This window comes from Lepidochelys olivacea, assembly GCF_965140295.1.
Source record: "Lepidochelys olivacea isolate rLepOli2 genome assembly, chromosome: 12".
NCBI lineage: Eukaryota > Metazoa > Chordata > Testudines > Cheloniidae > Lepidochelys > Lepidochelys olivacea.
Window position 1 is genome coordinate 5,063,272 of NC_140422.1, and position 21,908 is coordinate 5,085,179.

Sequence of the window (21,908 nt, forward strand, 5' to 3'; positions counted from 1 at the left end):
AGATATGTGCCTCATCCAGACAGCACAGGCACCAGTGATGCTCATTGCTGATGGAGAAGGAGCGAGGGCAGCAGACGCAGTTCTTGAATCCTGGGACTCAGGCCCTGCGGCAGTAAGAAGGAACTGGAGGGGTGTCGACCTGCACTGCCTCTTGTACCGTCGGTCGGGAGCACGAGGCGAGTCTACGGACACTGCTTTGAAGAAATGCCGGACTCAGGTGCATGGCGCACGCGTGCCCACATGTGGAACACGCCTAGGGACCATCGTTCAAAGGAGGACTGCTCTGGAATACATGTGCGCACAGCCCCCACAGCACAAGGTCTGAGCTCTACAGGTATCTAGATAATAAGCCACCAAACATAGCCCGGGGCAGAGCCCTGCTTAACCTGCCCTCAGCGAGCGCATGCAGAGCCCAGCTGGACAGGGAGTGAGGCACAGGCCTGGCACTGGGGGTGAGCGAACAGGCAGGTTACCCACGCGGAGAGGATTCAGGGCAGGGAGTGCAAAAGCACTCAGCAGCCCCACCCCCTAGCACGCTCCTCATGGAAAGTGCAAGGCCAGTGCACGGAAAGCCCTCCCCTGGACAAATCCCAGCTGCAATAAAGCAGAGGGAGTGGAGGCTGGGAGTAGGCAGCAATCGCGGGGCGTGCTCTCGGTGTCACTCACCATGCTTCCGCAGAGTGTGTAGAGCCACTGTACAGTCTCATTGTGCGCGATCACGCCCAACATGCCGTCCACAAACAGCATGATCTGGCTCAGCGCTGTGAGGGAAAGAGCAGTGTGACACGCGGCTAGAAAGGGGTAAACATCCTGCAAAACAAATAACCCTCAAAAGACAGTGGGGAGATCAGGTTTTTGTTTTTGGATATTTACAGGCGTATGAGTAGGGTGGATAATGTAATCAACAGTCCCTGTCTATGTTGTATTCTGATAATTCAGAGATCAAAAGAAGATCCTAGCATTTAGCTGAATTGTAAACACAGGTATCACGGTATTCATCTCTCTTTGAAATGTCCTGTGTCATCCTAATTACCTTTTGTTCCTCGAGGAGCTCTGAACTTGCCAAAGGGGACATGAAATTGTATAAAAGATCCTAAGGTCCTGATTCTCTCATCTCAGATCTGCTTAGATTTCATCAGGGAAGTCTGTGTCGCAAGACTGAGGTCCCAGTTATACTGTTACACCCTGAATATGAGATTTGGACATTGGATTGTAACCTATGAACTGAACTCTAGAGGAACTCTTTGCAACTGCGAAGCTCACCATCTCTGCTATGAATCTGATCCTCAATGAATTGAACTCAAGTCTGTCTGTATATTGATCTTTTAACCATACTCTCTCTCTGATGTGTTTTAATAAATTTTAGTGTAGTTAATAAGAATTGTCTGGAGCGTGTATTTGGGTAAGATCTGAAACATTCAGTAAACTGGAAGGTGATGTGTCCGATCCTTCGGGATTGGTAGACCCTTTTCTTTTATACGATGAAATAAGATTTTCAGAAATCATCATATTTGACGTGGGTACCTGGATGGAGGCCTGAGGCTGGATCACTTTAAGGGAACTGTGTTGTTTGGACTTCTGAGTAACCAGTGAGGTAATAAAGAAGCTGTTTTATGCTGGCTTGGTAATCTAAGTATTGGAATATCCACCAGCTTTTTGGGGATTGTCTGCCCCATTCCATTCACCCTAACTGAGTGACCACAGCTGGCCCCCACTAGGACCCCGGTCACAAGCAGTAGGAGGCAAGACTCAGCACCCGCCTTGCCACGCGGTGCAGGGGGGCCGTCTCGCACAGCTCCTGGTCAGAGCTCACCGGCAGGCTGGGCCTGGTGCAGAGACACGGCTCAGAGAGGGACAGAGCTTACAATGCCTGCCACCTCCCCCGAGCAGTGCTCCCTCTCCGGCTGGGACTCCCGCACCCAGCGTGTGTGTCTCTGGGCCACTGGGGGCTCAAGGCCCTCCCGGCAGGCGAGTGGATCTGGGCCCTACCGGGGGGGGGGGGGGGGGAGGCCGGAGGGCCAGTCCCGTCACCAACCTCGCAGAATGTAGTTCTGGTAGTTCTGGTCGGCCCCGGCCCCCACTTTGATTAAGCAGGTCAGCCCCTCCGAGGTCACGAACTCTGGCACCAGGTCTTTATCCTCCTGCAGCACAAACCAGAGATCACACGGATCCGCCCGCAGGGGTCCAGGCCCCACCGTCACGGCTCCGGGGGGACAGGCGGCTCAAACAGGCCCCTAGCCGTACCCCCGCTAAGGCAGGGATGGAGCAGACAGGGCAAGACTGGTAGAGGAGGAGAGCCCAAGGGCTGCCCCTACCCGACAGCTAGGGGTGGCGTGGTCCGACAAGGGGCCAATGCCGGCTGCGGCTGTGTTGTACCTAGGGCCCTATGTTCTCAGTTTTTATTTCATTTAATTTTTCTCAGGAATTTACAAAATCAGGTGAAAATCAGTGCAAAAAAAAACCCGTTCGTTTTTCTGGGTAAATATCAGGGTTTATTTTGGTAGACAGAAAGACCGGAAAAAAGTATTCAGCAGATGAATGCTTTGAATTCCGTTCATCAACGTGGTTTGCTGCAGAACGAAGACCGAACTCAGAACACAGTGCCACCTCGGAGTTTAAGAAAATAATATCTCTAATCCCTAAATAAAACTTTTGCTCTGAATAAACAGTTTAGTGGTGTACACTTAGAACTATTGGCCTATAAATATTTACATTTAGACATTGAGCCACACCATTTGCAGTGCATACACTCAACGTCACCCTTTTCTCCTGTTTTTGTTTTGTTTTTTATTTATTATTTTCTAATACTTCCTTGTCTTCTGAACCATGTTCTGATACAGATTTCTGTTTTCTTCCCATTTTAGCATGTCAAATCTTTAAACCATTATCTGCTAACAGCTTGAAATGTGTACGTGGTGGGCATGAGATTCATCAGTACAGACAGACAGACGCACACGCACTTCAGAACCTGCCTGTTTGTTTATTGTGTGTATCTTCTAGACTAATACAGAGCCTTCCTTCACCAGGCAGCTTTGCATATACGCACAGACTAATGTATTATTGTGATACAATACATTTAATAAGATGTGTATTTTCCTAATAAAACAAATTATTTTTTATACATTTGAAGGATACAAAAGCAGGGTGAAAATCAGAAAAAAATGAATACGACTTTTTGTAAAATGTGGGAATTTTTCAGTAAAAATAGACTTAAAACGGAAAACAAAGGAGCTTAGCTATATCCTGTGGGTGGGGGGAGAAGGGACTAGTGCTGGCGGTGCCAGCTGGTTACTGCTGGGTGAGAAGCAGTGGGACAGTGGGGTGCTGCAGGCATTGACAGGTGCGGTTCAAGGCACCAGCCCAAATCTGCAGCCACCCTGGGAGCAGGGGCTGGGTTAACAAACCCATACTGCCAGAGCCCCCACTCCCCAGGCACTATGCCCTGCAGCTCCCTCGGTGTGGAATTGGGGACACCAGGAATCGGGCATTCGGAAAGGCAGGATACATGGGGGCATTTATTACTCAAACCAGCAGCTGGGGGGCTTGTCTGATGGGATCCCCCAGCATCCCCTAATGCCACAGGCCCCCCATGCTGCCCCAGAATGACCAGCTGCCCCCGTGGAGCCCTGCACCACACATGGCCCTGGGCACAGACCCACAGGGCCTGAGGTCACTGGGCTGCGGGGTGGGACGGTGCCCCACAGTGGGGCTGGGGGAACGTACCTGAAAGAGCTGCTTGAGGGAGAAGAGGGAGCGCCTCAGCTCCGGCCCTTGAGAGTTGTACAGCTTCTCTGGAAAGGAAGGAGACGCAGCTGCTGCATTACGGGGGGTGGGGACACGGACCCTGGAGCATCCCCCAGGAATGGGGAAAACCACGAACCCTCCCTGCTGCAGCCGGAGCAGAGGGGGAGAGCACACGCTGGCCAGGCTCCATGCCCAGCCAGGGCTCAGCAGGGCTCTCTCTCCCTTTGAGAGGGGACGGAGGGCGGCTGGTGCCATTGATGTGACTTTCACCTTGGGGCAGGGATCAAAGCTGGAGACATCCACCCCGCAAGGAAGGGGTGTGACACAGACGGGCTGGGGCACTGCGCCTGCGAAACTGGCTGCCCATACTTACGTGCAGGCCAGAGGCCGCTATGCCCGGGACTGAACCAGCCAGGGGCCGAGGGCCACCCGTGCTGCAATGTGGCTTCGAGGGCTCCAGCTGGGAGGCTGCCCGGCTCTGCCCAGCAGGACAGTCCTGCTTCCTGGCCTACCCCGGCGCCTGCCACCTACCGCAACGGCCGGCTCCTCCCGTTTGCAGAACCCAGAGGCCCCCCCAGCACAGGCAAGCGCCCCTCAGCTGACTCCCAAGGGGTCCCATGCACCCATCTCTTCCCCTCGGGGTGGTGGCAAGAGAAGCCCACCGGCTGGGCCCCAGGGTGCTGCAGCAGGGAGGAGGTTGGGAGGGGATGGGGCCAGGTTCCTTAGCCTCTCCCTGCTGAGGTCTGCATGCTGTGGTAACCCCTCATCTCCCGGCCCAGCGGGTTTGTGCAGAGTCCGAAACCTAGGCAGTGCCATTCGCACCAGGAGGGGCGCCCCCAGGGCATCACAGGCCTCCCGTTAGCACAGGGCTCAAGAACCTTCAAGTGACCCAGCTGGGGCCGGCTTGGAACCAGTTCCCGCCAGGGGAAGGCTCTGGATCCCATTCTCCATCCCACGGCGCAAGGCCTGTGTCCCGCTCCCTGAGCCGGTCCATTCCCCACGCCCCGGTAAGGGAGGTGCTCTGCTCTGTGTATGCTGCAGCCCTCTGGAGTCAGGGTAGCACCTGCCATGCGAGAACCTGCCATGGGGAGAGGGATAGCTCAGTGGTTTGAGCATTGGCCTGCTAAACCCAGGGTTGTGAGTTCAATCTTTGAGGGGGCCATTTGGGATCCAGGGCAAAAATTGGGGTTTGGTCCTGCTTTGAGCAGGGGGTTGGACTAGATGACCTCCTGAGGTCCCTTCCAACCCTGATATTCTATGATTCTATGAACCCCTGCAGAACGACACACATTCAGGCCAAGCACCACCACGAGACCACCCACCCTGCTCCCGAGGGCAGCCAGACACGAACGGGATGAGCTAAGTGCCAGCCCAGGGCAGCAGGACAGAGCTAGACACCGTACGTAGGAAATTACCCAATCGGAAAACCAGGGCTAACAAGCACTTCCTGAGCCTGCCAGCTGCAGTGGATGCTTTGAGGAGACTGATGCAGACACCGCACTCCTGCTGAGGAGTCTGACGGTGCCCCTGCCCCGACAGCTTACAGAGTGGCTTGTGCAGACAGTGCCCTCCACCCCATAGCTGAGAGGGTGTGCAAGGAGAAGCTACGCTGTGCTCTCCCCCTGGCAAGGGCCCGCAGCCAGAAAGCACCCGACATCACAACCACCTAAGAACTGAACTGTCCCCATAAGCTCCAGAGCCACCACCTCCCCCGAGCCCTGCGTTCCCTGTACCCACTCCCTGGGCTCCAGCCCCACAGACTCCACTCCAGTACACCTGCAGTTTAATTTAATCACTTAGAAATAAAGTTTAAAAAGAGGCTCAAACTATCAAAACCCTAGGCTGTGAGCAGTTTTTCCATTAAACGTTTCCCAAAAAGCAGTAATAACCCTGACAGACAAATAACTTGGAAGGTAAGTTTCAGAGTTCTAAAAGCGATGCTTATGCAGTTTACAACATTTTTAAACAACTTAATGATTCGCAAAAAGAACAAGAGGACTTGTGGCACCTTAGAGACTAATACGTCCTCCTTCTCTTTTTGCAAATATAGACCAACATGGCTGCTACTCTGAAACGTAATGAGTATAACCTTTAAAAACACCTGTACCGTGAAGGCACAATGGTGGTGCAATCTGTTTTGACATTCGGTGGGAAATACACAGCAGCAGTTTGTCATACACAGAATTGCAGTGACGTAAAGCACGTTTTTCTTTCCTTTTCTTTTAAATAAAGGTTTTAATACTTAAATTTAAGGGAGGGATAGAATGAGATTTGATGTCTATTATAACAGGAGTTGAAGTATTTTTTTAACATGGTGTAAAGCAAGATTTGTTTTATTCTTTTCGTGGTAAAAATTGTGTCTGAATTCCGTTTATATCGACAATATGTCAGGGGTGGCCAAAGTTACTGACTGCCCGAGCCGCATATGGCAATCTTCAGAAGTTCAAGAGCTGGGGCACGCCTGCCGGGGCTTGGGACCTCAGCCCCATGGGAGGCGCCTGCCAGGGCTCAGGGCTTCAGCTCCCTGCAGGCCTAAAGCCACGGGGCAGAAGCCAAAGATGACACATGGCGGAGGGGCATGTGGGGTCATGTGCCCCCCGCAGATTTTTGCCAAGGTTTGCTGGTCCTACTCAGTCACATGGTGTCGCCAGGCCTCCTCCTTGCACGGCCGCTGCGGGTAATGGGAGGGTGCTGGGGGAGGGGGTGAATCAAGCTGTTGGGGGGAGGGGCAAACCTTTAAATTGTACCCGCCACTCTCAGCAGGCACCAGTCGTCTCTGGCAGAAGCCCCTAGCCCCACCACCCAGCTTCAGAGCAGAAGCCCTGAGCTTTCCCCTCAGTCTGCTAGGTGGAGAATGCGGGGGGGAGAATAGGGAGCTCTGCACCTTAACTGTAAAAGGGCCACATCCGGCTCGCGAGCCACAGTTTGGCCACCCCTGTAATATGTTAATGGACTTTTCTTTAGTCGCATGGGGGGGAATCTGTCTCTCTTGAGGGATCTAAGATTTTTTCAGGTGGGAGAGGCATAAAAATGGAAGAAACAACCCGGGAGTGGGATTAAAAACAATAGTCCTGCGCAGGGCTCTAAGGCAGAGTCCAAGATCCTTCCCCCAGCTGCAAGCTGCACTTGAGCGACATATTGCCCCATCCGCCCCATAGTGGTGCACATCCTCCCCCTCGGCTCCCAACCAGGGAACTGCAGGGATGCTAAGACAAGAGCTACCTCCCTCCAGTCTCAACCGCCACTTTCAGCTCGGAGTAAGTGTGGAAAAGTCTCCTGGGGCTGAAAGGTCCCTGCTCAGTCTCAGCCCTCAGGCGAGTTTGCTCTGTTTGGGAAGGCCCAGCTAAGCTCCTGGAGCCACTGGCTGCAGGCAGCCCCTGCTGCGGCTCCTCCCCGAGCACTAAGAGGAGCCTGTGGCCCTCAGGGCCTGCTGTCAGCCTTGGGGTCTGGGGGAAGCAGCCAGGGAGCAGCTACAGCCCAGCAATGGCGGGTTATCTGGAACTTGCCAATTTCCTGTTTTCTTTCTTTTTTTCTTTTTGCATAACAAGGCTATAAATATCTCCCCTGGCTTCCTACGCAGAGAAGAAACAGGAACTCCGATGAGAAGCATGGCCTCTTTCTCTCCCCTGGCCAGGAGCCCAAGGTAGCTCGCCCCCACTGGCTTCCCCCTGGGGCAGTCCGAGGGCCATTCCTAGGACAGACTTGGTGGCTCTTTCCACCCAGGTGAAAGGTGACACTCCTGGGACACAATGGCAGAATCCCGACTGACCGCATGTCAGGGCTTAGTGTCTTGGGCTGTGCCAGGGGCCAGCCTGCCCAGCACAAGCGCTTTGTCGGCACAGTCTCTGCTGGGCAAAGCACTTTGCCCACTCCCGCAGATGGAAGGCACTGCAGAAAATCAAGCACTAGTCTGCTCTCAACATAGAGGGTCCATGGCATTGTTGCGGGACACAGACGGAAAGTGCAGACACGTAAATCCAGGCAGCACCAGATCCGCCACATCATGTCAGACACTGCTCCGTTTGGTCCGCTATCCCACCTCCAAGAGCGATCAGCGACTGATGTGTCCAAGAAAGGTGAAAACCGCTCCTGCCGCACCTGGCAAGCTGTACAGTGCTGTACATGGGGCAGATTCCTTCCTGACCCTTGGCACAATCAGCTGATGTCCTGCAGCATGAGATCTGATTATCCCTCTTAGCTCCCAGAGGGACAGATCAGTGGCACAAGGCTCAATGTCTTATGGAGATCAGAACACAGGAACAACAGATGCAGATCTGCATGTCCTATGGAGTGAGTCCCTGGACAGTGCTTTCTGTACTCCAAGAGGAAGGAGCACTCCCCTTCACCCCGTTCTTCTAGAGTCCCTCCAAGAGAGCGCCCCAGATAGCCCTTCCTGAGCAAGAGTCCTCACCCCCAAGAGGCAAGATTCTCACCCCCAAGAGGCGACTTTCCCAACCCTAGCCCCTTCTCCCTCTGAGATCCGCTGCTGTCATTACACAGCTGTGAGACAAACTAGGGACCTAGGTGAAATGTCTCCTTCCTGAAGTCAGTCAGAGTGGGAGGAACCCCAGCTAGTTCTGGACACACTGGGGGTTGGGTCAGGTGATGGCAGACAGGTATATCCAAGGTAACATGCATTGGCAGAAAGCATCTATCTCCCCCCTGCACCCCACCCAGGGCCGTCCTTAGGCATACGCAGTATTTGGGGCACCCCTGGGTCTTAGCGTCCACCCTTCCACCTTTTCCTATCCCTGTTCTGACCCTTCCTGCAGGCTCCCACCATAGCTGGCTGCTGCAGCCTCTCGAGTCTTCCTCCGGAGGGGATCTAGTTCCAGCCTGCCAGACCGATTAGCACAACATTGAAACCATTGAGAGCCATTCAAGTGGTAATGAAGCCATTTAACAGGCATTTGCCAACCCCCAGGTATATACTGTCTGAAGTTACTGACAAAACCAGTTGTGCATTACTGTCATATTTACTCAGAACATGTTAGCCTACAGGACATTAGTTAAATATTTGCTTTAAAAATATTGATTAGTGTGTTGGTGAAGATGATAAAAATCACATCTCTAAAAAATCCTTGCACAGATTTGTAGATGCACAATCTGAGTATTCATCTTTAGCCTTAAATGCTTGGATCTTCAGACATATCGTTTTTTAAATAAATCCTTCAAAAGTCCACCCTTATCTAAAATATGCATGCAAGTCCGGGCTGCCACCGGGCATAGGAGCACCCGTTTCATAATACTGCACAGGGCCCCAAAAACCCTAAGTTTCAGAGTAGCAGCCGTGTTAGTCTGTATCCGCAAAAAGAAAAGGAGTTGTGGCACCTTAGAGACTAACCAATTTATTTGAGCATGAGCTTTCCTGAGCTACAGCTCACTTCATCAGTATGCACCTCTCTAAGGTGCCACAAGTCCTCCTTTTCATAAACCCTAAGCACAGCCCTGACCACACCCTGTGCACAAAAGGGCTCAACTTGCAGGGGCCTCCAGGGACAGGGGAGCAGCACTGCCCTGGGCCACAGGAGGTGTTCAAACAGCACAGAGGGAGCAATAAAGGGGAACAGAAAACAGCCCAAATCTGTTGACACCGAGAACCAGCCTTTCCTCCTCCTCCCCCCCCCGCCCCCCCAGCCAGGCCTGCTTCCGTCACACACCCAGCAGGGCGTAAGAGGGGCTAGAGAGCTGGGTGGAGTTTATATACATCATCTTTCAGAGTAGCAGCCGTGTTAGTCTGTATTCGCAAAAAGAAAAGGAGGACTTGTGGCACCTTAGAGACTAACCAATTTATCTGAGCATAAGCTTTTGTGAGCTACGGCTCACTGCATCATCTTGAAGCAGCAACTACCAGATGCCTAGGCCTGCTCGGGCTTGACATGGGTGGAGTCGGAGGGGGCTGAGCGAGAGGTTCTGCAGGGCCCATGTCCACACACTCCCCTAGACCCTCTCACACCCCTGGGTATGGGGATAGGAGGGAGGGTCACCCTGCGGACTTGCACATGGCAGGCAGCCTGCCGTGTCCCGCGTAGGTCAGGGTTCGGTCGGAGGGGACGGCGCTACCCAAGGATCGGTAACCTTGGTCTTTCTGGCCTGAACAACTTTATTTCACCACGGGCCACCAGGGCAGCTACGTCCCTGCTACTGTAAGCAAACAGCGTAGGGCTAGCAGCAAACTTCACCCATCCCCATCCCCGCCAACGAGCAGCGAAGCCTGCACCCAACAGCGACCTCGGACCTGCCCACTCCAAATCCCCCAGCTCTGAGCAGCTGCCAGTCACCTAACAGCCTCTTAATGGAGAATCCATTTTTATTTTGTGCCAGGACTCCATCCTTTCTCTGTGGGGGCTTCCTTACTAATTTTTAGGTCTGAAGCTAGCCCCTGCCGGAAAGCTCTTATTTAAATGAATGGGGCCACAGCCACATGCCAGTGAGAGCCGAGGGGTCTGCTGCTAGCTCAGAGGAGCCGAGTACCATTAAAGGCAATGGCACCCTTCTGTGGAGGGGCTCCAGCTGTGCAGCAAACATAGTGACTCGACAAGCACAACCTCAGGGAATAAAAAGAGGCTGAAGAAAGCTTATGGGGCGAGGGCCTGCCTCACAGCTGACTACCCAGCAGCCAGGAGCTAATGGAAATGCTGCATTCCCCAGCAGTCTGAGGAGGTGGGGGCCATGCCATGCCTGCTGATCTAATGGAAAACTTGGAAGCAAGGCAGATGCCAGGGACGAAGGTCTGGAGACACCGAGAAGACAGTCAGGTCATGCCACTGCCCAAGCTGGCAAAATAAAAGTTTACCAAATTTAGGGGGACCCCCACTAATCCAAGAGTTAGCATGTTCTCTCGCCAGGCCTGCTGGGTTAGAGCTGTGGGCAAATCTCATCTTTCTGCAGGAACGTGAAGGAGGCACTTGGTGTTCAGAAACATCCTTCCGCATGTGTCAGGGACAGGAAAAATGAATGTGACTTCCTGTGCCGGCAGCACCAAGCCTGCTGCAGACACCACGCAAATAACCCTTGCTAGCAGCAGCCAGAGAAGGCCAATTCAATGGTGTCTCCGCCAGAGCCCATCTGGTAGGTCTGGGAGATAGTTTGCATGTCACAGGTCTCCCCCAAAGAGCAACAAACACACCACAATGTATCCAGGTAAATAAGGTTTCATCAGCAATCGGATTACAGCGGATGTGCTGCAGACTTCAAAGGCGAGTCAGGAAGAGGGCAAGAGAGGGCAAATGAATCAGTGTCCGAAAGTAGTTTAGGAACCCTACAGCAGCCAGCCCGCAGCAAGTCTGTGTGCAAAGACAGCAGCAAGCCTCGTTTTTGCTCTGTAAGCAGCCTGATTTGCACATTGCATGCCTGACACATCTAGGTCACAAGTCCAGTTTCCAGCTAAAGAAAGGAAGATTCTGATGCCCTGACCCTGAAGGTTCCTCTGCAAACTGTGGCTGGAGCGAGCAAGGGTTCTAGCTAACACTCCTCTCTCGCTGACCACAGGGATGGCTGCACAAGAGCAGTGCAGCTCACATGTTTGGTTTGGCCAAGATGAAAGCTTCTGCCCAGCGCAGATTGGAATCCTGCATTTGATCGCTGTCAGAGCTGACTTGCGAATGCTGCTGTTTCAATGCACCCATGACATGGTGTCGGGCTGATGTCCTGCAGCACAGTGTATGCAGCTGGGGGTTTTATAGCTATACAGCTGGTTTCCTCTTGATTCCTGCTGTCTAACAAGTACTTATTAAAGCATAATTCAGCTGATCTCTACAGCATCCCGAGGCGGCTTGGGCAGAAGCTCTAACGAGGCAAGCAGCAGCCTTCCGAGAAGATTTCAGGAACGCTGATTAGGACTTTTGGTTAACTTGCAGTTCAGGTGACCTTTGCCCCCTCCAGTTGCTGGAATGTCAGAGCGCCAGAGACACAAAGCAGAGCAGTCGCTAACCAGAGCCTGGGAAGTCCCAACAGACAGCAGAGCCCTGACCTCAGACGGGAGAGGGTAGACATTACAGGCACAAAGACAGAGGGGGATGCTCCACCTTCCGAGGCCTGGGCCCGCTGTCCAGGTAAAGACTCCTCAGGGGAAGCAAAAGCACCTTCAGGGTACGTGCAACCCCACTCAACCCTTCTGGGATCCACCGATGGATTGGGACCCGCCGTTTGGGAAAGGCTAGTCTAGGCTGACAGAGCTCCTTGGTAACCTACTCAGCAGTTATCACCTGGGCTCCTATTGCACAGAACAGCAGGTTAGAGCAGGGGCTCAAGTCTTCCCAGTGCAGGCCTACCTCCCCTCCCACATTGCATCCCAGGGCAGCTGCAGCAGTTGGCCACGTGGAAGAACGATGCAAGGAAAGGACTGAATGCATTTTAGGAGCTGGACCCATGCAGAGTGAGCAGCACACCCCATGTCCCCTTGGGCTGCTAGCAGGAGAGCCCCAGGCTGCAGGAAAGGGGCGGCCGCTCTAGGTCTCGCTAACACGGCACCCCTGTGCGATATATGTTATCCCCCCACCAAGCTCAGGAATGGAGAGACTCCCAGTTCTGAGGAGCCATGCTCGTTCCCAGCACTGGATGCCTGACCCTCTGTCAGGGTACTTGGCCACAGGAGACAGTTGTTTGTACTTTCCAAGTCTATATTTAGAGCTTGCCTAAGCGACCCGAAATATTTGTAGCGGCATGTTTTCAGTATCACAGGCAAAAACACTGTACTTGGGCTCTTCATGCTGAAAACAATTAACCCCTTCAGCCCCAAGAGCCACGTGAGGAACATTGACCCGAGTCAGAATTTAAGGCCAGGTCTTCCAGTCTGATCTATACAGCACAGACCACCAGCACCCACGCACTGAACCCAACAACCCAAGTATCACAGCCCACAGGAGACCAGGTTATTACGTGCCACAAGGAGAGAACAGGAAGGACCTAGGTGCCTGAGGCCCCTGCCATGGCAGGGAAAGGATGAAGTGAGATGTCCCAGATGATCCTGGCAAGTGACCCACACCCCACGCCACAGGGGAAGGCGAAACCTCCCCAGGTCACTCCCAATCTGACCCGGGGAAATTCCTTCCTAACCCCCGATGTGGTAGCAACCAGCTAGACGCTGAGCATGCGAGCAGGAACCAGCCAGCCAAGCATCTGAGAGAGAATGCTCCATGCCACCTCAGAGTCTGTCCCCCCTCGCCCAGTTGCTCATCTCTAGCCGTGGCAGTGACAGGGGCAGGAAAACCCAGACATGGCAGACAGAGATGAAGCCAGAGAGAACATTGGAGCTCAGAGGTTCATGGGAAAGGGAGTCAGGAGCCAGCCCCCAGGAGCACTCAGCAATTGACCCACGGGCCAGATTAGCCAAGCCCCACACAGCCCCACGTCACAGTGCTCCTGGCTCGAGTGGCCTTGGGCCAGTTAAGGGCAAAGGCCCTGGGAAATACAGAAGGGGCTGGGCCCAGAGCCCTTGGCTATCAGGGACTCACCGAGGATGGCATGGACTCGGACGGAGAGCTGCGTGCGCAGGATCAGAGTTGGCCGCCTCCCTTTGCTGGAATGAGAGGAATGCAGGTAAGTCACCGCGAATGTCACCAATAGCCTCACTCGTGGGCAGCCAGGGCCTGCTTGCAGCCCCTGCAAGTCAGCAAGGCCCAGACCGACGCCAACCAATGGGCATCAGCCTGCCTCCACACTCAGCACCAGAGCTCCAGCCCTAGCACCTCCACTCCCCTAACGATCATCACAGCCACCCTCAGGAAACCAAATCGATGCAGTTACAGGGGGAGGTGGGGTGGGAGAGGGGCAGTTCTTTAGTGCACTGTCCTGTGGCCTCCACGCACCTCTGCGAGTGTACTTCCGTCCTGATCTGCGGCTGCTCCTGCTTTCCAGGCCTGATCTCTCCCCACAGCTCTGCTGCGGCACCTCAAGTCCAAGGTCCCTCACTCCCCAAAGACTGCCCTAGAGTTTGACCAAAACTGGTCTGTCACCAGGCTCTCAGCCCACGGGCTCTGTTTAACATCCAGGAAGTAGCTGGCAAAGGAGTCAATCCTCCAAGTGACTCTACAAGTCCCAGCCCCAATTCCAGGCATTCTTGCTCCCCCGCAGGCCCCTCACCTGTCTGCTCTAGCCTGGTGAGCAGGCAGAAGAGGAACCTGCACCAGAGTCTCACTCCGTGTGTTTTACAGGAGCAGAGCACATGGGGACATCTGGAGAAGGCAAAGGTGGGGGAAGCAGGGTCATGTCGTCTGGCTGGGCAGTCTCCTGAGTGGAAACAGTGATTCATGTCCCACTGACTCGGTTCTGACAGGTATATCTGCGACTCCAGCAACTCACCTGATCTCCTCGTAGAAGCCTTCCAGCTCATCTTTCTGCTCCAGCAGGGACAGATCAAGATCCAGGTACTGTCCAGATGGTGAGACCTGCAGCGTACAGTCCGCCAGCTGCAAACACAAGGGCCCCCCACAGATCAGTGATGGTGCTTGCTAATGGGAGGGAGGAATGCATAGTGAGGTTGTGGGGAGCAGGGTCAGTGTTAGGCACCCCAATAACTATACTGCCACTGTACACTTGTACAGGACAAAAAGCCAGTCAGCAGCAGGGTTATAAGAGTAGAACCCAGGAGTCCTGACTCCCAGACCACCTCCCCCCGCCTCTCAACCATGCAACTTCCTAGCCATTCCCTCACACCCAGCTGCTGCCATCCCCTTTTGTGGGGTTTGCACAGCCGTGAGGTGCCTTGGGAATGGCTCGCTGAAGATTTAACTGAGACACTTTAGTTCAGCTCTAGGGGGCCAGAGTGCAAGTCACCCACGAGTCCAGAAACTCCTGTTCTGCGTCCCCTCAGCAATAGCATTCAGTCCCGTCCCATCCCCCAGGCTCGGGGGCTGGGGTTCCACAGGCCACTTCTCCACATTCCTGTCCTCTCTTCCCCTCACCAGATTCAGAGAGTCCAAGGCCAGAAGGGACCACTGCGACCATCTAGTCTGACCTCCTGTACAGCACAAGCCAGAGACCTGCCCCGAAATCATTCCTAGAGCAGATGCTTTAGAAAAACAGCCAGTCCTGATTTAAAAATGGTCAGTGATGGAGAATCCACCACAGCCCTTGGTAAATTGTTCCAATAGTTAATTGCCCTCGCGGTTAAAAACTTACGCCCTATTTTCCGTCTGAATTTGTCTAGATTCAACACCCAGCCATTGGATCATGTTAGACCTTTCTCTGCTAGACTGAAGAGCCCATTATTAACTATTTGTTCCCCACGTAGGAACTCAGACTGGGATCAAGTTAACCCTTAACCTTCGCTTTGTTAAACTACATCGATTGAGCTCCATGAGTCTATCACTATAAGGCAGGTTTTCTAACCCTTTTATCATTCTTGTGGCTCTTCTTTGAACCCCCTTCAATTTATCAGCATTTGTCTTGAATTGTGGACCCCAGAACTGGGCACAGGATTCCAGCAGTGGTGGCAGCAGCACCGAATACAGAGGTAAAATCACCTCTCTGCTCCTACTCACCATTCCCCTGTTGATGCATCCCAGGATCACATTATCTCTTTTGCTCACAGCATCCCATGGGGAGCTCACGTTCAGCTGATTATCTACCCTTCCCCCCGATCTATTTCAGAGTCACTGCTTCCCTTGCTAGATCACAGTCCTGTGCTGGCAGCTGGGTGAAATGCACTGGTACCCTCATCTCTACAGCACTTGAGCAAGGAGCTACAGAGCCCACTGACTGAACAGGTGAGGAAAGAGGCCCAAAAGGAGTCCCCAAGGAAAGGGGGCGGGGAATAAAGACAACCTAGAGAGGGGAGCAGTGGGAGAGGGACAATTCATCAGTGGGGGTGAGATGAGAGAAGAGGACACCATGCCAGCACCTAAAATAGCGACTAGGTGCTAGCAGTTCTCCCCGACCCATCCCTCCAACGCACACCCTAGAGATGCAGCCAGCTGCAGCCTGGACTCATGGCAAAGGGACATGTGCACACACCCTGAGTACACACAGACTCTGGTGACTCACCCACCACCATGATCCTGACAAAGCCGGCACGCTGACTCATCGCTGCCTGGCCGCTTCCTGCCAGTCATGAAAACCACAGCCTCCAGGCTGTGCAGTATTCACAACCCAAAATAAAGGGCTCCAAGCAGGGTCAGCCATTCCTGAGTCACAATGCAACCACTCCAGGGGATCGGGCACGTGGCCTTGGCCTCAAGCCAGGTACGCTCTGCAGTGGACAGCGGTAAGAACCCCCCTCTCTCCTACAAGAGAGGATGCCCCCTTCCAGCAGGGCAATGGGGAGAGTGCCAAGCAGGGACTGGCGATCTCAGCCCTGTGGAGGAAAGTCTGAGAGTCAGAAAAGCCACCGTAAGGAGGCTCCGTTACTGAACAGTGCCAGGGAAAAGGGCAGCTCCCGGCCAGTTCAGCCTAGGATTAGAGCCGCTTGCCCAGACGCTGCCTCTGCCTCCGACTCCCACGGCCCACCTCACGCAGATGGAACCATCTTCACCCTCGGCCCAGCTTCTTATCTCACTCCTGTGTTCTGAATTCTGTATCGGTGTGTGTGTGTGTGACAGGAACTCTTGCTCTGGGGTCAGGGCGTGTCACAGAGACCCTTGCTGGGGTGGGCAAAGCACCCTCCATAGAAAGGGGAGTGTTCAACCCCAGCTCTCCACATTGTGACATACAAGTCACTTCCTTCTGGGATACCGTCAGGCGACCGAGGGGAAGCAGGAGGCAGAGCACACTGGGCTCTGGCTCCAGCACACACAGGTAGGCTTGGCAGCATTTGATTTCAACCAGTAACCGTTGGCAAACATCCATTTCAGCTGACACACCAAAATCAATCCATGGGTAACAGGGGAGCCTGCAGGGATTGGGTGTAACCTGGAATCCTGGCTCTTTTCGGACAGGAAATCCCACATCACAGCTCCTTCTCGTGGTCTGGAAGGTTCACTCTGCACTGACATCAGGGAGGGGACCCTCTGCAAGCCCAGCCCCACATGCCACAGATCCACCTACGTGCCCTCGTGCTGGGCCTTTGGAAGGCAGGGCCTTACTGGCCTTGGTAGCTTGCTATGCCAAGTCACAAGCCAAATCACGTCTGTTTGATTCTTTGTTAGCATCATCACTATGAGAAGGTCTTGCCAACCCAGTTCACTGGTCCCGTTAAAAAAGCAGACAGTTTTAATGCATCTTTTCTAGCCAGCAGTATACAGGAATAAGGTAGGTATCTCTTTAAATGCTCCCAGAGCCCTCCAGCGGTGTTCTCTGTGGTGGGCAGCAGACACCGCCAGAACCTAGCCAGAGCAACTCTAAGGATGGAGCTAGCCCTGGTACATTTGCTCTAAATGCTTATTTGGGACCCGGTCATGCTCACCTTCTTCCTTCCTATTGGCAGTGTGGCAAAAAGAGCAAAGACACAAGCTACCTCAGTGGTTCCATCGATATTTCAATCACAACTGGATGTCTCTCTGAACATAACCTACCCTAGATCAGCTGCACTTTATGGACTGGTTGCAGGAACACTGGGTGACATTCTCTGGCCTATGCTATACAGGAGGTCAGACTAGTTGATCACATTGGTCCCTCACACCCACTAATCTATATTATGACCCTACATAAGGCTGGCAAATCTGTGGCTGCATCTCAGTTCCAACCAAGATGAAAGTCAATAAAGACAAGTGCAAAGTACTATACTTAGGAAGGAAAAATAAAATAGGGAATATCTAACTCGGTTGTAGTACTGCTTAAAAGGATCTAAGGGTCATAGTTAAGACAAAGTTTTTATCATGGATATTTTTAGTAAGTCATGGACAGGTGTCAAGGTTCCCTCCCCACTCTGAACTCTAGGGTACAGATGTGGGGACCTGCATAAAAGAGCCCCTAAGCTGATTCTTACCAGCTGAGGTTAAAAACTTCCCCAAGGTACAAACTTTGCCTTGTCCTTGAACAGTATGCTGCCACCACCAAGCGTTTTAAACAAAGAACAGGGAAAGAGACCACTTGGAGACGTCTTCCTCCAAAATATCCCCCCAATCCCTGGGGAAAGCTTGATAATAATCCTCACCAGTTGGTACAGGTGAACACAGACCCAAACCCTTGGATCTTAAGAACAATGAAAAATCAATCAGGTTCTTGAAAGAAGTAGTTTAATTAAAGGAAAGGTAAAAGAATCACCTCTGTAAAATCAGGATGGTAAATACCTTACAGGATAATTAGATTCAAAACATAGAGAATCCCTCTCGACAAAACCTTAAGTTACAAAAAGACACAAAAACAGGAATATACATTCCCTCCAGCACAGCTTATTTTACCAGCCATTAAACAAAAGAAAATCTAATGCATTTTCTAGCTAGATTAATTACTAACTTAACAGGAGTTGGAAGGCTTGCGTTTCTGATCTGTTCCCAGCAAAAGCATCACACAGACAGACAGAACCCTTTGTTTCTCCCCCCCTCCAGGTTTGAAAGTATCTTGTCCCCTCATTGGTCATTTTGGGTCAGGTGCCAGCGAGGTTACCTTAGCTTCTTAACCCTTCACAGATGAAAGGGTTTTGCCTCTGGCCAGGAGGGATTTTATAGCACTGAATAAAGAAAGGTGGTTACCCTTCCCTTTATAGCTATGACAACAGGTTACAGGCAACAAACAAACATTCACAGAAGCCCGTGACCTGTCTCTGACTTTCACTAAAAATACCCGTGGCAAAAGGGGTAGGTGGGTTCAGCACTCACTGCTGGTGGGGCTCCCGGATCCCCCCAGCTGCCCACCAGGGCTGGGCAGCTGCGGAGTCCCCCCACCAGGCTGGGAGCTGAGTGGGTGAGACTGGCTGGGAGCTCCAGCCCCAGGGCAGAAAATGCCATGGAGGTCAATGGAAGTCACGGATTCCGTGGCCGCCATGACATAAGTGTAGCCTTAGTCAGAGTGGATCACAAATTGAACGAGTCAACAATATGATGCAGTTACAAAAAAGGCTAACATCATTCTGAGGCAGGGGCGGGCAAACTTTTTGGCCTGAGGGCTGCATCGGGTTTTGGAAATTGTATGGAGGGGCAGTTAGGGGAAGGGGTCGTGGCCCGGCCCCCACCTCCTATCTGCCCCATCCAACCCCCCCTGTTCCCTGACAGCCCCCCTTGGGACTCCTGCCCCATCCACACACCCCCGCTCCCTGTCCCCTGACTGCCTCCGGACCCCCGCCCCAACTGCCCCCCACTACCCCATCCAACCCCTCCTCTCATTCCTGACTGCCCCCCCGGGACCCCTGCCCCATCCAACCAACCCTTCTCCCTGTCCCCTGACTGCCCTTGGAACCCCTGCCCCTGACTGCCCCCCCGCTGCCCCATCCAACGCCCCCCTCCTTCCTGACTGCCCCCCGGACCCCTGCCCCCATTCAACCCCCCTGTTCCCCGCCCTCTGACTGCCAGACCCCTATCCACACCCCCGCCCCCTGACCACCACCCCGAACTCTCCTGCCCTCTATCCAGGCCCCCTGCTCCCTGCCCCCTTGCCATGCTGCCTGGAGCACCGGTGGCTGGCAGCGCGATAGCCGGGCCACGCTGCTGCTGCCATGCCGCAGCACAGAGACCGGGTCAGGCTGGCCTCTGCAGCTGCACTGCCCCAGGAGTTCCCAGCCCCCCACCCCGAGCATTGTGCCGGTGGCGAGGTGAGGCTGCGGGGAAGGGGGGACAGCGGGGGAGGGGCCAGGGGTGAACCTCCCCGGCCAGGAGGGTCCCACGGGCCGTAGTTTGCCCACCTGTGTTCTGAGGAGTATTAACGTATGGCTCTAAATGCAGAGGAGGCCTGGGATTCCTTTAAGTGAAAGCTGCAGAAGCTATCGGAAGCCTGCATCCCAAGAAAGGAAGAAAAATTCATAGGCAGGAGTTGTAGACCAAGCTGGATGAGCAAGCATCTCAGAGAGGTGATTAAGGAAAAGCAGAAAGCATACAGGGAGTGGAAGATGGGAAGGATCAGCAAGGAAAGCTACCTTATTGAGGTCAGAACATATAGGGATAAAGTGAGAAAGGCTAAAAGTCAAGTAGAGATGGACCTTGCAAAGGGAATTAAAACCAATAGTAAAAGGTTCTATAGCCATATAAATAAGAAGAAAACAAAGAAAGAAGTGGGACCGCTAAACACTGAGGATGGAGTGGAGGTCAAGGATAATCTAGGCATGGCCCAATATCTAAACAAATACTTTGCCTCAGTCTTTAATAAGGCTAAAGAGGATCTTAGGGATAATTGTAGCATGACAAATGGGAATAAGGCTATGGAGGTAGAAGCGAAACTCAAACAGCTTAATGGGACTAAATCGGGGGGCCCAAATAATCTTCATCCAAGAATATTAAAGGAATTGGCACATGAAATTGCAAGCCCATTAGCAAGAGTTTTTAATGAATCTGTAAACTCAGGGGTTGTACCGTATGATTGGAGAATTTCTAACATAGTTCCTATTTTTAAGAAAGGGAAAAAAAGTGATCCGGGTAACTACAGGCCTGGTAGTTTGACATCTGTAGTATGCAAGGTCTTGGAAAAAATTTTGAAGGAGAAAGTAGTTAAGGACATTGAAGTCAATGGTAATTGGGACTAAATACAATACGGTTTTACAAAAGGTAGATCGTGCCAAACCAACCTGATCTCCTTCTTTGAGAAAATAACAGATTTTTTAGACAAAGGAAACTCAGTGGATCTAATTTACCTAGATTTCAGTAAGGTGTTTGATACCGTGCCACATGGGGAGTTATTAGTTAAATTGGAAAAGATGGGGATCAATATGAACAGTGAAAGGTGAATAAGGAATTCGTTAACAGGGAGACTACAGCGGGTCCTACTGAAAGGTGAACTGTCAGGCTGGAGGGAGGTTACTAGTGGAGTTCCTCAGGGATCAGTTTTGGGACCAATCTTATTTAATTTTTTTATTACTGACCTCGGCACAAAAAGTGGGAGTGTGCTAATAAAGTTTGCAGATGATACAAAGCTGGGAGGTATTTCCAATTTAGAGAAGGACCGGGATATCATACAGGAGGATCTGGATGACATTGTAAACTGGAGTAATAGTAATAGGATGAAATTTAATAGTGAGAAGTGTAAGGTCATGCATTTAGGGATTAATAACAAGAATTTTAGTTATAAGCTGGGGAGGCATCAATTAGAAGTAACGGAGGATGAGAAGGACCTTGGAGTATTGGTTGATCATAGGATGACTATGAGCTGCCAATGTGATATGGCCGTGAAAAAAGCTAATGTGGTCTTGGGATGCATGAAGCGAGGTATTTCCAGTAGAGATAAGGAGGTTTTAGTACCATTATACAAGGCACTGGTGAGACCTCACCTGGAATACTGTTTGCAGTTCTGGTCTCCCATGTTTAAGAAGAATGAATTCAAACTGGAACAGGTACAGAGAAGGGCTACTAGGATGATCTGAGGAATGGAAAACCTGTCTTATGAAAGGAGACTCAAGGAGCTTGGCTTGTTTAGCCTAACCAAAAGAAGGTTGAGGGGAGATATGATTGCTCTCTATAAATATATCAGAGGGATAAATACCGGAGATGGAAAGGAATTATTTAAGCTTAGTACCAATGTGGACACAAGAACAAATGGATATAAACTGGTCATTGGGAAGTTTAGACTTGAAATTAGACGAACGTTTCTCATCATCAGAGGAGTGAAGTTTTGGAATAGCATTCCAAGGGAAGCAGTGGGGGCAAATGACCTGCCTGGCTTTAAGATTAAACTTGATAAGTTTATGGAGGAGATGGTATGATGGGATAACATGATTTTGGCAATTAATTGATCTTTAAATATTCGTGGTAAATAGGCCCAATGGCCTGTGATGGGATGTTAGATGGGGTGGGATCTGAGTTACTACAGAAAATTCTTTCCTGGGTATCTGGCTGGTGAATCTTGCCCATATGCTCAGGGTTTAGCTGATCGCCATATTTGGGGTTGGGAAGGAATTTTCCTCCAGGGCAGATTGGAAGAGGCCCTGGAAGTTTTTCGCCTTCCTCTGTAGCATGGGGCACGGGTCACTTGCTGGAGGATTCTCTGCTCCTTGAAGTCTTTAAACCACGATTTGAGGACTTCAATAGCTCAGACATAGGTGAGACGTTTTTCGGAGGAGTGGGTGGGTGAGATTCTGTGGCCTGCGTTGTACAGGAGGTCGGACTAGATGATCATAATGGTCCCTTCTGACCTTAGTATCTATG

General features: G+C 52.2%; 1 protein-coding gene across 1 annotated transcript in view; it reads right to left on the reverse strand.

The window, feature by feature from the left end:
* FHOD1 (formin homology 2 domain containing 1) overlaps window positions 1–21,908 on the reverse strand; it is a gene marked incomplete at its 5' end in the record, with an annotated part of 62,662 nt that overhangs the window by 25,432 nt on the left and 15,322 nt on the right. Inside the window, 5 exons of the mRNA XM_084644284.1 lie at window positions 667–761; window positions 2,036–2,141; window positions 3,724–3,791; window positions 13,200–13,264; window positions 14,047–14,153. Coding sequence (XP_084500410.1) covers window positions 667–761; window positions 2,036–2,141; window positions 3,724–3,791; window positions 13,200–13,264; window positions 14,047–14,153 — 441 coding nt within the window. The remainder of the gene's footprint in view (window positions 1–666; window positions 762–2,035; window positions 2,142–3,723; window positions 3,792–13,199; window positions 13,265–14,046; window positions 14,154–21,908) is intronic.